The sequence below is a fragment of the Mustela putorius genome, unplaced genomic scaffold (assembly GCF_011764305.1).
Source record: "Mustela putorius furo isolate JIRA1106 unplaced genomic scaffold, ASM1176430v1.1 tig00003858_pilon_pilon_pilon, whole genome shotgun sequence".
Lineage (NCBI taxonomy): Eukaryota > Metazoa > Chordata > Mammalia > Carnivora > Mustelidae > Mustela > Mustela putorius.
The window spans coordinates 41,019,402-41,036,340 of NW_025422010.1; the positions used below are offsets into that span (position 1 = coordinate 41,019,402).

Consider the following 16,939-nt stretch of genomic DNA (forward strand, 5'->3'; position numbering starts at 1 on the left):
CAGGGCAATGTACTACATAGTTATCTTTTCTCTGGTAATTCACACCGCTCCATATGAAACAACATCTGATTGTGGGCTTTGTACTTTGTTCATTGTAACTGTTCAAACCTACACCAGTATCACAGGATTTTACTTACCCCTGCTTTCTAGTAAGCTGATTATCTGCAGGGTGAGCCCCTCTTATTTTTCAAATCGATGTTAGGGATATTAAGTTTAGTCTAAGCTCCACCAAAACTCCATAGGACTTTGATTACAAGTGCAATGAACTTACATTAATTTGTGAAGAACTAACATATTTATAATACTGAGTATCCCTGTTTATAAAAATGATATGTTTCTCTTTATTTTGGATTTACTATCCAGCAATAAGTTGTATAATTTTCTCTGGAAAGGTCTCACACATCTTGTTGAACTTATTTATTCTTCCAAATACCTTGGGTTTTACTTACAGTGTTTATCTTATAAAGTTAAATATTTCAGTCATACCAAAAAAAAATAAAAGGAAACATCCTTGGGCCTCACACCTAGCTCTGTCAATTCTTAACATTCTGTGGTACTTGTAAGAAATAAGACATGATAGACGGATACAGCTCAAGCCCCAATAAATACGTTTCGATTTCCATTCCCCTCCTCCTCGATTCTCAGATCATCACCACCCTGATTTTCCCCCATCGTCACTTAATGGTTTTGCTACATATTGTATTCGTACATCTTTGCATTTTATAAATTTCTATATGAAACTTTAATACTGTTCATGTCACATTGTTTTTTTCACTATTATTATCCATGCTGATAATACATGTAATCTTGTACTCTGGCTCATTCATTTCAGGTCATATAGCACTGCACTGTCTGACCATTAGAGCTCACTGTCCTTTCTCCTTCTGATTCCTATTCAGGCTGTTTCTAATTCTCCACTCCTACAAGCTGCCATGAGTGGCCTGATGTATATCTTCTTACAGGTGTTGTGAGACAGGTTCAAGGGAAGAAACTTTCAAACTTGAACAAAAAGAAGAGCCACCATAAGAAACACACTGTACACTGCAACCTAATTTTTTTGGTCTCTCCCAGTTAAAACAGACATTTTACCGTATGTTATTCTTTTCTATTTCTCTAAATTCAGGGTCATGAACCACTGCTGAACATGATATCCATTTAGTTAATTCTGAAAAATATCTTTCAAAAAGCAAAAGAAAAAACATACAAAAATTATAAAACTCACAGAGAAAATTAGCCAGAACACAGTAGAAAGCAGAGTACACTTCTTTTAAAATTTTTAATTGTTTCTGTCACATGTAAAATATTGTTTTCTACCTGGGTCTATAAAGAACAGATGAAACCCACTGCCTTAAGACATGTGCCCAGGAGCAGAAAGGCTGCATAGGAGGACATGCACATATCCTTTACCAAATCTGGTCAACCTGGTGATAGCAACAGTCATTCCCACCACGGAAGTAGGAGCTCCTACTTAGTCCAACATTTGACACTATTTGGTACCTCCATTGTTAAAGGAATGGGTGTGACACGGAGTGTTGCTGATGTTTTGCACTTCCCTCACTTAGGAGTTTGAGAATATTTTCATGTTTATTGACTTTTCAGGATTTCTCTCCTTTGACTTATCTGCTCATATTCACCATCTTTCCCTTAATTCAAAAGGTTTATTTACATATTCTGGATGATAATCTTTTGTTAATCACACATGCCACATATCTTTACCCAGCAAGTGACTTTTGATGGTTTTTTATACTGAAGATTTCACTTTAATGAGCTCATATTTCATCAATATTTTAAATACTGTATTATGTATACATTGGGATCTTTTTAAAAATCCTTCCATCTGTTGTCATCTTTGAAAAGTCATAAAGTCTAAAGTTTTGCTTTTCATCTTTATAACTTACTTTTGTGTATGTTGTGAGGTAGAGATCTTCTCCCCATCAAAGATAACCAAGTATCCCAGCACCATATAATGAATCTTCCCTAGCAATTACAAAGCTACTTGCTTTTCCATGATCTCCTTTTTTCCTCCCATTAATCTATAGCTGAGGTGGTATGATCACACTGTATCTACTAAAGCAAAAGAATGTGTCCTGGCATCTGATGAGGTGGCTCCTCTTTCATGTCCTGGAATTTTAACTGGAATGACACCAAATATATAAACAAGTGGAGGAAAACTGACACATTAATGATACAATTTTCCATTTATAAACACAGTATATCTGCTTATAATTTGAATTACAGGGGTGTTAAAATTTTCTCCATTAAAGTCTCACACATTTTTTTGTTTTATTTTTTCCTGGATACTTGGTAGTTTGTGTTGTCATTTTAAATAGTAGCTTTTGAAAATCCTGTCTTGTTGGCATATAGAAATACCCGGTTTTTACATACTGTTTAAAAATCAACTTTATTGAGGCACAGTTTACATGCAATAAAATGCTGAGATGTTAAATGTGTAGTTCGATCAGTTCCAGAGGAATGCACACCTCCACATAGCCGCCACCCCCAGAGCGCTTCCTGGTGTCCCTTTTCAATCCACCCGCCTCACCCCAGGCAGTTACTGATCTGATTTCTATCAAAGTAATTTCACCTGTTCTAGAAACTCATATAATTGGAATCATGCCTTCTGTACACTTCTGGGTCTGTTTTTTTTAACCAACACCATTCAAATTAAGCAAGTCCTCTTATACTCCTAAGTTTTCTAAGAATGAGTACAGAATTTAGTCATACGCCGTTTTCCCCTTTAACCATGAAGATCATATGGCTTTTCTCCTTTGATGTGCTGATTTCGTTTACGGGTTTTCTAATGTTTAATCATCTTTATGTTCCTGAGACACACTCGTTTATTAGTCATGGTATTTTTTTAAGCAAATATTAACATTTTACCTAAAATTTCTATTGCCACATTTATTACTGAGACGTGGTCTAGCCATCTCCTTTGCATACTACACTTGTCCCACCCAGAGTATCAAGATTACGGTAGCCTAACAAAATAATTTTGTGTTATTTTCTGTAACATTTTGTATAAAACTGGATTACTGAGTCTTCATTTTTTTAAAAATTTTATTTATTTGAAAGAGAGAGAGAGAGCACACACAAGCAGGCAGACGGGCAGAGGAAGAGGGAGAAAGAGACTCCCAGCTGAGCAGGAAGGCCAAAGTGGAGCTTAATCCCAGAACCCTGGAATCTCACAACCTGAGCCAAAGGTAGATGCTTAACAACTGAGCCACTTAGGTGCCGCTCTTCATATGTTTTATACAATTCGTCCATCTGGGGTTTTCACTTGGGGTTTGGGTTTTTGGCTTTGGGTTTTTATTTAATCTTATTTTGCTGCAGGTAGATGTCTAGCTTAAGTCTTTAAATTTTCTTTAAATTATAAATCTTGTCAGTATCCCTGGGTGGCTTAGTCAGTTACACATCTACCTTCTGCTCAGGTCATGATCCCGGGGTCCTAAGATCAAGCTCCACATCAGGCTCTTTGCTCAGCACCTCTGCCTGCTGCCTCCCCTGCTTGTGAGTGCGCGCTCTCTCTCAGAAATAAAATATTTTAAAAATAAATAAATAAGTAAATAAAATAAATAATCCTGTCAAGTTTCTTATTCTTAAGCCAATTTTGGTCATTTACTTCACAAGAAACTATGGATCCTGTTTTCAAATTTAAAGGCAAAAAGCTCTTCACAGTGTTCTCAGTTTTTTTTAAATCTCGATTTGTAGTCATATCCTTTTTGATTTCTAATACATTTGTGCCCTTTTTTCTTCCTCTACCAAACTTAGCAAATGTAGTTTTTTCAACTTAGCACCTTCCATTTAATTGATCTGATTACTTTTTTCATTAACGTTTCTCAACTTTATTTCCCTCCTTTTTCTAATTCATTACATTGTATACTTAGCTCATTAATTTTTAGTTCTTTACTAACAAATATCTCCTCATGAGTGGGATTAGTGTCCTTATAAAAGAGACCCTAGGGAATTCCCTTGCCTCCTCCCACTATACACGGTGACAGCAAAGGAGGAAGCAGGTCCTCCACCAGATACCAACTCTGCTGGTGCCCTGAACTTGGACTTCCCAGCCTCCAGAACTATGAGAAATAAAAACTTGTTTTCCATTAAGTGCCCTGAGTCTATGGAATCCTGTTACAGCAGCCCAAGATGGATTAAGACATAGATTACACCCAGTGTCTATTTTTTTTATTCCTTTACCTTGAAATTATGTCATCATAGTTTTAGGTATGTCTACTAATAAAAAGCATTTAGTTGAGTTTTTTTGTTTTTTTAATGTTTCATTCTCTTCTAATCAGTAAGCTTTTCCTGAAACTATGTATTGGGTTCATGAAAATACTTCAGCTAATTTTCTATCATCTTACTTTGTATTTTCTAATTCCCAAGCATCTTCTTTGCTTTCCCCCCTTCTACCTTCTGTAGGAATGATCAAATTTATTTCCACTCCCTCATCCTGATTTGAAGTTATACGTTCTAATTCTTATTCATTCAGAGAATTATCCTTAATAATATTTTTAATGGAAAACTTTAATCAGTAAGTTGCAGGTGAAAACAGCAGCCTATTAAAAGTCATAATAAAAGAATTAGAAAAAAGACAATCTCATCATAGAGAGAAGAGTAAAAAAAGAAAACAAGCAAAATTTTGATAACTGGAAAATGAATGGATGAGTAATCACTGTTGAACAGATCAGAGAACTACTAACTCTATGCGAGGTGTGGGGAAACATCCTGATTTTCACAGAAAAATTCTCAAAGGGTTAAGTAAAAGACAGCACCAGTCATTGAGGGCTGAGAGAGGAGAAAATGAAATGGGCAGGATTCCGTGAGAGATATCTGAGAAGCAATGACATCCTCAGACCTGCTCCCCCACTCTGTCACTGGGTACTTGTTCCTCTCCCTCTATGGAAGATTAGATGTTTATTCTCAGCAGAGAGTGAAACAGTCTCACTGGACTAGGAGAATACCCAGGGACCACTAGGAAAAGAAGGGGAGTAAAGGAACAGGAGTACACGGTATGCTAAATGCAGACTCCTGACCCCTTCCTCCCTTCCTCCACTGGGTTCTGGCTCCCAAAATACTAGCAGCCAGACCTTTACCCATTTAGTCAGATCAAGACTCTTTCAGGGTACCTGACCAAACCCACGAAGGAAGACATACAGATACTAATACTGAGAGTTTACCAACAAACAGCCCACACAGACCACTCTACGACGAAACCGAAAGGAGACAAGACTCACCCACCTGCTCAGTTTCCAAGCAGCTTTTTGGACCCCTACCCTTGTAATAAAAAATGCCTCTCATTACCTAAGGGAAAAATAGCTAAAAACAGAAAAATGCAACTCAAGAAATCTGAGAGCATACAGAAAAAGAAAACACTGTAAAAATCATCAACACAGCTATAGAAAGAGGAGGGAGCAATCCTGAAGCAAGAAGAGCTTGCTTTACAAAAGACACATTCACAGAATAAAAGAGTTCTTGGATAGCTTGATAGTTTTTGATTTTTGATAGCAGAAGTGGGGGGCATCAATAGAAGGGTTGGAAAGTAAGGTAGAGGAAATCTTCCAGTAGGACGGAAAAATAGGGAAAAAAAAAAAAAACAGGAGGGAAAATAGCAGATAAAGTGAAGAAAACTGGAGGACCAATTCAGAAGGTCCAATATCCAAACAGGACTTCAAAAAGACATCAGAGGTTGGGGGTTTGGGGCGGGGGGGGGGGGGAGCGGTCAAAGAAATCTAGAAATAACTAAAAGATGGGAGTTTCCAGATCTAAAGGGCCAACCAAGGATCAAGACCTCAGGACAAAAGAAAACATACCCACATCCAGGCTGGTGAGGGTAAAACTTCAGAATGCCAAAGACAAAGAAAAAGCCTCAAGTCTTCTGGGAGAAAGAGCAGGTTACTTAGAGAAGAATCAGAAGAGCTTTGGTTTTCTTAAGAGTAATACTGTAAGTGAGGTCAACAGACCAATGCCTTCATAATCTGAAGGAAAAAAAAAATACTTCCAACCTAGAATTCTATTAACCAACAAGGGCAAAATAAAAGTATTTTCAGGCATATTAAATCTCCAGATTATCTACCCACCACATTCCCTCCCAAAAAAGGTCTTGAAGGATATGTTCTATCAAAGGAGGGAGAGCCAAAAGAATAAGATATCCAACAAAGAAGAAAGTGAAGAACGCCACAGGAGGACCATGAAGGAGAATCCCAGGATGACAGCTGTGTCCTAGGTGTAGAGGCAATCACTGCGAATTAGCTTCAAAAACATAGACAAGAATAATGTCTGGCTTCTCTCCAAAGTGCACAAACATCATAAAAGTCAATGGAAGCATGTGTTTCATTGATGAGACCCATGAGTGATCATGGTGAACGGGTAAGAATAAATGAGACCGTGAAGAACTAACTGCCTGATATGTCTCTTTTAACTATCATCTTCGCGAGAGACTTCTGCTTCCACAGACTATAATGCAAAAGAAAAAAACACCTGCCTGAGAAAAGAAATCCTCATATATTCCTACATGTTTGTATCCACATGGAATTTCTTTAGGTCCATGCTGCCCAACAGAAACAGGATGCCATCCACATACTCAACTGTAAATCTTCTATTAGCCACAGTAGTAGCTGTGGCTAGTAGAAAAAACTAAAGTAAAACTAAAAAACTAAAGTAAAAGTATTAATCAGTTAAATAATTTAATTTATGCCAGTATATCCAAAATATTCTTTCAGTGTGCAATCAGCACTAAAAATTAAAATACATTCTATTTTTTGTACTGTTGTAAATCGCCTGTGTATTTTATACTCACAGGCCATCTCGGCTTTGACTAGCTACATTTCAAGTATTCAATGGCCACAAGTGGCTACTGGCCACATTAGACAGAGCAGATCTAGAAAAAGATACACAGGAAAGAGGCTCACTAATGGTGGTTCCATTTCTGGAAACTGGAATGGGGAAGCAGGAGGTAGATCTAAGGGAGACTTACTTTTCATTATTTACTATTTTGTTCCTTTTGAATTTTGCACCATGTGCATGCACTACCTCCTTAAAAAAAAAGTACATTCCCTAAAGTAAACATGTATTTATTAATAAATGTACAAACAAAACATAAATAAAATGTTTATTAACCTACTTATAGAAATCTACCTCATGCATGTATAGAATGATGAATAAACAAAGTTTACTTGTTGCGACACTTTTTAATACCACGAGACTGGAAATAACCTAACTGTCCACCAATGGACAACCATTCAAATATATTACAGGCACCCACAGAGAGAATAAACCAAAGTAAAAAGGTACTTATTATATACTGATGTGGACTAATCTACAAGATTCACTGTTACATAAAACATACGACCATTTGTACTAAAAGGTACTATATGCACAAAGTTGCTCATATATCCACAGAGCTTCGGGAGCATTACACAAAAACATACTAATGCTACTAGCCTTTGGATAGGCAACTGGGTGGGCCAAGGGACAGGCTGGCAAAGAATTTTCACCATATGTCCTTTTGTAGCTTTTGAATTTTGACAACTGTGTGTTACCTATTTTAAAAGCCCATCATTCTACATATAGCCGCTATCTGCTTTTTATCCAATCATGCTTGGCCTTCATGGGATATTTAGGTCCATCTACAAAGACTAGTGTTTTTCCAGTTCCTTCATGGAGAGGTTTGATTGAGTCTTGTTTTTCCCAGAGGCCACAGATGTTTCAATATTGGAATAGTTCCTACACACACACTCTCTCTCTTAACATATAGTTCCCTGCGTCCTAGCATTACAACTCCAACCCTAGCTACTAGATTCTTCTCTAGTAAATTCCCCCAAAGCCAGTTTTTCCTTAACACAGACTGATTTCCAGGTTTCTGGTACATTTCTCTCTCTCTCCTCTTTTCCTTTCCTCTCCTCCTCCCTCTCTAGATCAACTGTATACATAAGAGAAATAAAGTCCTTCATTTTATCCAATATTTGTAGCAGGTGGAATGGGCCTAATCTGGGTCTGTTTCAGCAGGTGTGTGAGATTTTAAGAAACCTAGGTAAAGAGTCTAGTCAGTAATGGTAAACACTGAAAACAGTATAACTGAAAAACACTGCTAAACTTGGCTATTCAGAATTCACTGGTGACTTCTGAAAGGGAGGTAGGAAATGGAATATGAAGAGTGGCAAAAAAACATTTCACGAGGTTCAAGTGTAGAACAAAGGAAGTGATTAAATACAGAAAGCAAATGTAGGTTTCAAATGTATTCAAACTGAAAATACAAAATATTCCCCAAATACCTTTATCAAATTTTTATTTCAAATGAAAATCAAGTCAGATATTTCAACATAAAACACTTGAAATGTGATGGTACTATCTCAAAGATCACCTAAAGATCCTTCCAGTAGTAGTATAAAATCACTTTAAGATTTTTGGCAATCTATGTTCAAACGAATATCACAAGGGTAGAGAAAAAAGCAAATACTAATGATGTGGATTTTTACAATGGTTTTGTCAAAGAAATGAGGCTCACGGAAAGCATTAAAAAAAAAAAAAGACACTGAAAAACAGATTACTCAATTCTCACTGTTACTATGTTTTTTTCCAAAATTGCAAGCCAGTAAGGAAGGACATTGCCACTGGAAACCTAAGGTGGCCCCACAGGATGAGAACGATGGGTGCCTTTAAACTAAAGCAAAGAGAAAACATTCACATATTCAGTTTTATGGACTTTCAAAACCCAACGTGACAACTTGAATTTAACCCTGAAAGTAGGTCGTCAGTTCAGTGAAAGTCCACATTACACAGGGACTGCTGTGTAAAGAGACTACCTGTTCTTGGGAGTTCTATTCCTTTCACCTTGAATGAGTTGTATGGAATCTGTACGTCTATAATCAGTTTATAAACATAAAATTACATACTGATTTATCATTCCCAGATTTTTTTAAAAAAGGAGGGGGCATCCAATTATTAGGAGACCACACAAGGCCCAGGCCCAGACTTAACTCAGCAAGAATATTCAGTACTCAAACTGCCCTTCAAACTCCTGAAGTCTGTCTTGACCTTCTGCTGAAGCAGCCACTCAAAGCCACATCAAGTGGGTACAGTCCTCAGGCAGTCAAAGCCAAGTCCGGAACAGGGCTGTTCCACAGAACTTTCTATTAAATTAAGCTTAACATTTATTTCCTCAGTTACTGTAGTCTCAATTCAAGTGCTAAATGGCCACATGCAGCTAGTGTCTACCCTGTTAGTTTGGGTCTGCAGCCAAGGTTTTTCTTCACAATCTATTATTCTTCAGTGGAGCTCCAAAGGCTTCCCCAGGAAGAAGAAAAGGAGGCAGGGCTTCAGCAACTGCTCATTCCCCTTACATTTTGAGATTCTGCAGAATGTTTTATTTTGTTGTTGTTTAGATTTTTTTGCAAAAGGCTTCTGGTTGTTGTGTGCATAGGTGTTTGTGTGCTTTCAGTCTGATAACTATGGGGTTAGCAGAAATCACCAGCGTACAAACTTCAGGCCAAAGTAGGACCCTCCTGATACTTAAAACATTTTATAAATAAAGTTTAATTGGCCAGTTTACAAGAACTACACCCTAACCACCTGTCTAGGAAGTAAAAGGTTGGTCTAAACAACGGAAAATTTGCATTCACTGCCACAGATAGAACAGCTCTACTCAACAAAAAAGTTTCCATAGTTCATTCAAATCAAGAGAGAAAGCCCATGGGCCCAACTCCCATTGTAGCATTTACCAGGAGTTTTATTCTGTGAACTTTGCAAATCAGATTCACTGCCCCACATTTTGTTATGAAGGATGGGATTAAGATAGAACATTTCCCTCGTATTTACAAAACACCTTAGCCATTATCTCTTTATAGAATTGTTGGAAGAGCTGAAGCAGCATATGAAAATGTACTTTACCTTAAACATGGGCAAATTACAAGATCACAGATTTCCCCTGTTACTTCCTCAGATCCAGTCTTCTTTGAATTAAAAGACTCAAGATAATGAACTTGATGGACTTCCAGTGGCTCCCCTCCATGATTATTCTTCCTTACTAACTGAATACATTAAGCCTGAAACTTTGCCCTCTCCCTAAAAGGTTAGGAGTAGGGACACCAGATTAAAGGAACTGCAGGTCTTCAGCTGCAAACTGGACCTGTGGACTGAACAGATAAAAACGAAGGTCTACACTCACTTTCCATTGCTTTTGTCTTGAGGCCAAAATAATTCCAAATCTACAGAACTACCCAGGAGAATTAGTGACCTTTTCATAATAAACTCACAAATTTTAATGGGATTAAAATCAATGACTTTAGGATTTCTGTTTTCTTGTGAGCACCAACTAAAGACAGATCTAAATTACCAGGCACCAGTTCCACTGCTGGTTCAGATGCATTAAGAGGAACCCGTCCACTCTAGAATGTAAGACAACTATGTAAATCAGAGAATTACCCTAATGTTTCTGGCTATGTGGCCAAATCAGAGGCAGTGTCTAAATTCAACTAGCTTGGCAAAATTATATTCTCCTCACATGAAATTACTGAAATTGAAGCTGAAAACTACCCTAGATATATGTCTATCTAGAATAAGCACCGAAATATGTCCTAATTGAATATATTACAATTTTAACAATCTGGAATAATGATCAAAATTGATCAGAAACCAGCAAGAAGCTTCAAACTGCATTTTTAAATGAGTGAGACTGAATTACTTTTGTAATACTTGTGGAAAAAAAACCAACTTTAAAAAATAGCAAAGGCTATGTATAGGTCACCAATGAGTATTTAATAGAGTAGATGATTTAGAGAGTAACTCAGAGGTAGGAGGGAGAATAATCCAAAAAAAAAAAAGAATTTTTAAGGCTAATACTGGATCAAAGTCACACAAGAGGCTTCAAGAAGCCTCAGCAGACAGACTAGCCAACCATCCACACATGTTCTGTCCTTGAAATCTAGCACACTGCCTTTTTTTTTTTTTAAAAAAAGAGTTTATTTATTTATTTGTCAGAGAGAGAGCGAGCACAGGCAGACAGAGTGGCAGGCAGGATCAGAGGGAGAAGCAGGCTCCCTGCGGAGCAAGGAGCCGGATGTGGGACTCCATCCCAGGACACTAGGATCATGACCTGAGCTGAAGGAAGCTGCTTAACCAACTGAGCCACCCAGGCGTCCCTAGCACACTCTGTCTTAAAGCTGGAGTAAAACATTTTAGATGACACTCCTGCAGACTGACAAAGAATGACTTACTCTGAAGAAAAGGCGGGGGGCATAGAATGCCCCATTAGATCACCTTTCTTTACTACTGGCCTAAAAGGAAGGCCTTCTCAGTCAGGAATCATGGTGCTGCTCTAAACGGCAGAACAAATGAAAACCATGTTGGTCATAGTAGATACTGTGGATCTTCCCAAAATAAGTCATTTGATAGCGCATGACGTTCTACCCCTTTAGGAACATTTGCTAATCATCCTGAATGACAATCTAAAGTATATTATGTAGATTACTGCGCTCTTAAAAAGATTTTCCCAAACATGGTTTAAGCTAATTCATGAACATTCATTACTCCGCTTTCAGGTCTGGTCCTGCACTGAATGGTCCCAGACATGTTAGTTAGGCTCTGAATATTTGTTTTGTGTCTTGTAGATTATCTCTATTATCCTCACCAGGCTGTTATCTGTTTTTTCTTACAACAGTAGGCTAACAGTTCCCCATCCTCCTACCTCACCCCCCACTACACTCCCCTTAATCTCCCACATTACCCACAATCTACTTCTTTTTAATCTACTGTGGGCTTAGAAGCTAGATAACTTTGTTAGAAACATGTGAAATATATACCAACAGGTTCTACTGATGGGTCTCAATGGTTCTCCTGTGATTAGAACTTCAGGTGTGGACGAAGGACCACTGACAGCTATCCCAATCCTTTTTGCTTAGTGTCTGGTTCTCAAATGCATTTTATAATAGGTCAAGAATAAGAGTGTAGGTAAATCATTTGGATTAGAAAGAAAACGACTGAAAGCTACAAAGAGAAGAGAGCAAGAGATCATCTGGGAGGACCCTAGGTCTGAGGAACTGTTCAATGTATTTCAATCACAATCATTTAATCCTTATAATAATGGAAGAGGCAGTTGTCATTACCTCTGTTTTCCGTCAGAAAACCAAGGCTCATGAGTTAAGCAATTTGCCCAACACTGTAACTGAGAAACCAACCACCAGCCTAGGTTGTTCAGACTCCATAACCCAAGACGGTTCCACTATATGAGATTGTAGCCCAATCCTTTTCCTCGATGTAGCTCAGTGTCTTTGCACTTTATTTCCAATTCTTTCAATGGAACCTGTCTGATGCAGATTTGCTTTCTCTCTCCAGCCAGTTTCTAGAAGTAAAAGGCAAAGGATAATCAAACTGAGGCAAGTTAAGCTTAGAGCTCTACATGTGTTCATCTGTTCAGCAACAAGTATGTTTCTGTAACACTGGCCATATCCTCAGTTTGTACAGATTGTGCAAAGATGGTGACAAGTTCCCCTCAACCCCCACCCCCCAAATACAGACTGTTCCCAGTGACACTATGAGTTAACACATCTTCCCTGGTGATGTCCTCTACATGTGACAGAAAGCAATGTAAGCATACTTTAGGAACTGGCTCAGTAATACATCACAAGCTCCCTCAATTTGTACAATAACATGATTTTTCTTACTCGAAAGACTGGAGGATAGGCAGGAGATAGGAGGAGTTTCCACTTCTCTACTTCCATTAAGGAACAGGGGCATACTTGTTTCTTGTTAGATCCTTTATTGCTGAGTCCAGGGCCTGACACAGCAAAGACTATTTTATTTGTTGAGTAAATGAATAAATGCTACTTGTTCAATAAATACAAGTTATTTTGTTGAATAAATGTATAACCTCTCCTGAATTGCTCTTGAAATCTTTGGATTTCTCATTCCTGACATACCCTTGCAATACTTGATGGAAAACAGCTTTCATCTTACAAAAATTAAAAGCTTAAAAACCATTCTTCTCCCCTCATCAGAAGACAAAGTATCTAAAACATGTCCCTCTCCATCCTCTAAAAATGACTCTTGTCCCAAGAACATGAATTAAGTCCCCATCTGCCAAACTGCACTAAATACAGCTTTTATATGCATTACAAAAACACCTGTATAAAAAGCTGCTACAAAACAAGGCCTTTGGAGTCCTAAAGCACAAAGCTAACAGAATAAAAACCAAATAAGAATAAAGAGATCTTTCATTTATAAAAGCCAATACAGAAAATATTTGCTAAATGTAAAAATGTAATGGGTCTTTGATCAGATGATGCAGCTCAACTGTTTCACTCCCATATCTCCCCTAAACGTGAAGTAACAAGATCACAGCAACAGAATTCTAATATTTACGATATGAAAATAAGAGGACCTTTTCCCAACCTGAAGTAGAAACAACCTTTTTTCCTATTAAAAAGAGTGACTGCAGAAATACACCAAACCATCCCCAAATTCCTACTTCGTTAAAACACATACCAGGCCTGACAAGCCACAAACAACAGGAAATTACCCGGCATGGTTTCTTACAAGACTATTATTACACGAACCTTACAGACTGTGTAGAGATTTGATCACTTAGGACTAGGCATAGGTAAGTTCCAACCATGAAAAACCAAACTTTTGCTCATCATCTACAATGTGATATTGCTTTACAAGGTATAACTACAAAGTACAAAACCAAAGCTTTAAGAGCCACTTCTTCCTCAGCAAGCCCAGAAATGAATGTTTCAAATCACATGAATAAAAATTTGCCAATAAACTACTTTAAACTCAATTTTAACATTTAAGAATACTAAGTGTACACTTGGACTCAAAATACCCTTATTTACTACCACAACTAATTTTATGGCAAAAATCAAGGAACTTTAAAAATACATTAAAAAATCAGTGTTACTAAATAAAATAAAAATTAAAAATTAAAATTAAAAAAATTAAAAATCAGTGTTACTTTCTGAGTTTAATATGTTTGCTAAATGACCTTCTCATTGAGAAAAATTCCACAATATCCTGTGTGGTTTTTTTTACGGCAGATGAAAAAACTGTCAAGCTACAATACATTTATGAACTGTATTTTACATTATTTCACCCATCTGTGTTACATTTGCTTCACTTATCTCCTTATTCACATTAAAACTCCTCAAACTTCATTTAACTATTTAACTTAAACTTCTCAGGAAAACTTTTTAAAGGGGGTCAAAACTAGAATAATAATAGCAAATGCACTTTCAGAGTAAGAGCAAATTTATTATTTATTCGGCTCAAGGAAAAACATCCTTACATCGCAAGTACAGTACGGTTCAATTCATATAAAATCAGAGAAGAACAAACGAAAAGAAACTGAAATTACAGAATTATTAAGAATTCTGAAATTAATTCAAATTTCTGGAAGCACTTCTGAAAGATGGACTCCAAGTCGCTTTGCCTGACCATTTATTTATTCATTAACAGCTACTTTACGTGTGTTCCTTAGAAGTCTAAAACAAAAATTTAGGACACTCCAAACTATAACAAACAAGACACGATTCTGATGGGAAATGCTGCGTTCAAACTCGTCTTACCTGGATGGAGATGCTTTTTTAAATAAAGGTTTCATTGACAACAAACCGGTAGTACTTAGCTTTTAAGGGGTCAAGAGGAAGGAACAACAACACCAACCTAGGTATTGTTTTTCTTTTGTTTAGGATCAAAAGGAAACCATAACCACAGAAAGGTTAAGTAAGTAAAAGGCCAAAGTACCCAACCCCCCCAAGAGAGAACTAAACAATTAACGTTGCCAACGTGTAAACCAAGTCTGGAATACGTGAAATCAATTAGCGTGCTTTCTTAAAGGCGTGTGACAAAAACTAACAGGCTCCACTCCCAGAGCAACTTTCACAAGTGAATGCAGAAGGCTCTCGACAGAGTTTATCAGCCGTGTGCGTGCCTGCATGAGAGTCACACGAGCAATTCAGACCCCGGGACCAGAATGGTTAACAAAGGTTACAGGACCAAAAAAAAAAGTGGAAGCTAAGTATCGCACGCTCCTCACACGGCTTGCCAGCAACTCCCGAAACAAGAGCTCGGTCCCTCCGGCTTTGAAAATCAGAACCACAAACTACTCAGCGTGTTCGCCCGGGAGAGGACCGGCCACGGCCGGCCCCCAGCTCCGCGCCGGGCAGCTCCGGCAGCTCCGGCAGCTCCGGCAGCTCGGGCGCCGACCCCTTCCCCGCCCGCCCGGCCCCCGCGCCCCGACCCCGCCACACCCCGTCCCCCGGCCCCCGTGGCCATGTGACGCGGCGAGCCTCGCCGACCCGAGCCCGACGCAAACACACCCCTAGCCCCGAGGGCCCGCCGGGCGCCGCCGCTTTACCTGCACGGAGGCTCCGGGTCCCGCCCCGTCAGAGCCGGGGGTCCGGGACCTTTTGTTCCTTCCTCTTCCGAATGGGATGAGGGGCTGGGAGGGGAGAGGGGAAGGGGCGATTGGACGCGGAACTGAAAACACTCTCGCGGCCGCCCGGCCCGCCCTGCCCCGCCCCCCCAGCCACTGCCCGGCCCGCGGCCCGACGCGCGGGGAGGGGGCGAGGGCTCGGCCACCGCCCGCGGGAGGGAGGGGGTGGGGACGCGCGTCCCGCCGCCGCCGCCGCCCCTCCTCCTCCCCTCAGGCGCGCGCCCGCCCGCATCCCACCCTCCTCCCCCGGGCCGCCCGGACGGCCGAGCCCTCCCCCGCCGCGCCCGCCGGCCCACCTCCGCTTCCGCCCTGCGCCCTCCGCCGCCGGCCGCAGCGGCGCGGCGCACCCACCTCCGGGCGGCTCGCTCGGCGCTCGCTGGCTGCTGGCTGGGAGCTGCTCCGCCGCCGCCGCGGCCGCGCAGTAGACCCGCCTCCCACCCCGGGCCGCGAGCCCCGCCGATTCGCCGGCGCAGCCCCGGGGCTGGCACCCTGCCGCCCGCTGATTGGCGCCCCCGGCCGCCCGTTACGGCGCGAGGCACGCCGGCCGAGCGCAGCGCTCGGCGCGCACGGAAGACGGGGTGAGCGGAGGAGGGAAGGAAGGAGGCCGAGCGCCCGGGAAGGGCCGGGGCGCGAGCGGGGCTCGGAGAGTCGCGGGCCAATACCTCCCCACCTCCTTTCCCTTCGGCCGCCCCGCCCTCCCGGCCGGACCGGCGGCGCGCGCAGCCAATGAGCGCGCGCGGTGCTCGGGGTGTGAGCCGCGCGTCGGGGGCCTCGAATCGGAAGGGAGACGTCGCTCGCTGATTGGTCCCGCCTCCCCCGTAGAGCGTGAGGCGAGGCGCGGCCGGGCGGCGGGGCGGCCGAGGACGAGGTGGGGTGGGAAGCCCACGGTTTCGGTTGACTACGTCTCGGGCGCGCTCCCACGAGAGATTCTGGGAAGGGAAGGGATGGTGGCAGGCGAGGGGAAGGCACGTAACCCGCCGCGCTGCCGACCACCCGTCTCTTAACGGCTCGGCCCGGGGCCCCTTCCCCGGTCTTCTGCCAGCGCCATTGGGTGGGGCCTATAGGGGCCGCCGCCTAGTCCACCTTCCGTACTCGAGCTGGGAGTGGACATGTGCTCGTCCCTGGGTGGGGGGCAAGGGGCGCCTCGACGACCCGACGAGCTGGGGCAGAAGAGAGGACCGCCTAAGCCCGAGGACCCGACCCACCCCGGGTCCGCCCAGAGGCGAATGGGTGGGCGGGGCCCTCGTGGTGGTAAACGGGGCGGGGTCCGAGATGTAAATAAGCCCAAGCGGGGATCTTTCATGGATATTATTAGGAGCAGGGTAGGGGATACCAGGTATTTTTGAAGAACCAGAATCTTGGTTTTGTTTTGTTTTAAAAATGGTGATAATAATGCATGCTCTGAAAGGTCTTCGCGAAGTCTGAAAGATAAGCGCCTAGCCTGGTCTTCCCCTCCTCGAAGTTTCTCCGGGGCTCGGTCGATAGTCGAAGTCTCCAATCTCGCACATCTGCGAT

At 41.4% G+C, this 16,939-nt stretch overlaps 1 protein-coding gene across 7 annotated transcripts in view; it reads right to left on the minus strand.

The window, feature by feature from the left end:
* The window catches only part of SMAD2 (SMAD family member 2), a 75,064-nt gene extending 58,948 nt beyond the window's left edge, over window positions 1–16,116 (minus strand). Inside the window, exons 1-2 of one of the 7 annotated variants that reach the window (XM_045065606.1) lie at window positions 15,776–15,917; window positions 15,347–15,430 (exon numbers count right to left, since the gene is read on the minus strand). Coding sequence is in view for 1 of the 7 variants with exons in the window: in XM_045065605.1 (XP_044921540.1) it covers window positions 12,096–12,126 (31 nt within the window). In the remaining 6 variants the exon portion in view is untranslated. Of the gene's footprint in view, window positions 1–12,095; window positions 12,195–15,346; window positions 15,574–15,720 lie in introns of those variants that run through there. The other 6 variants (XM_045065604.1, XM_045065603.1, XM_045065602.1 and 3 more) reach the window with 6 other exon arrangements.
* Window positions 16,117–16,939: the final 823 nt, after the last annotated feature.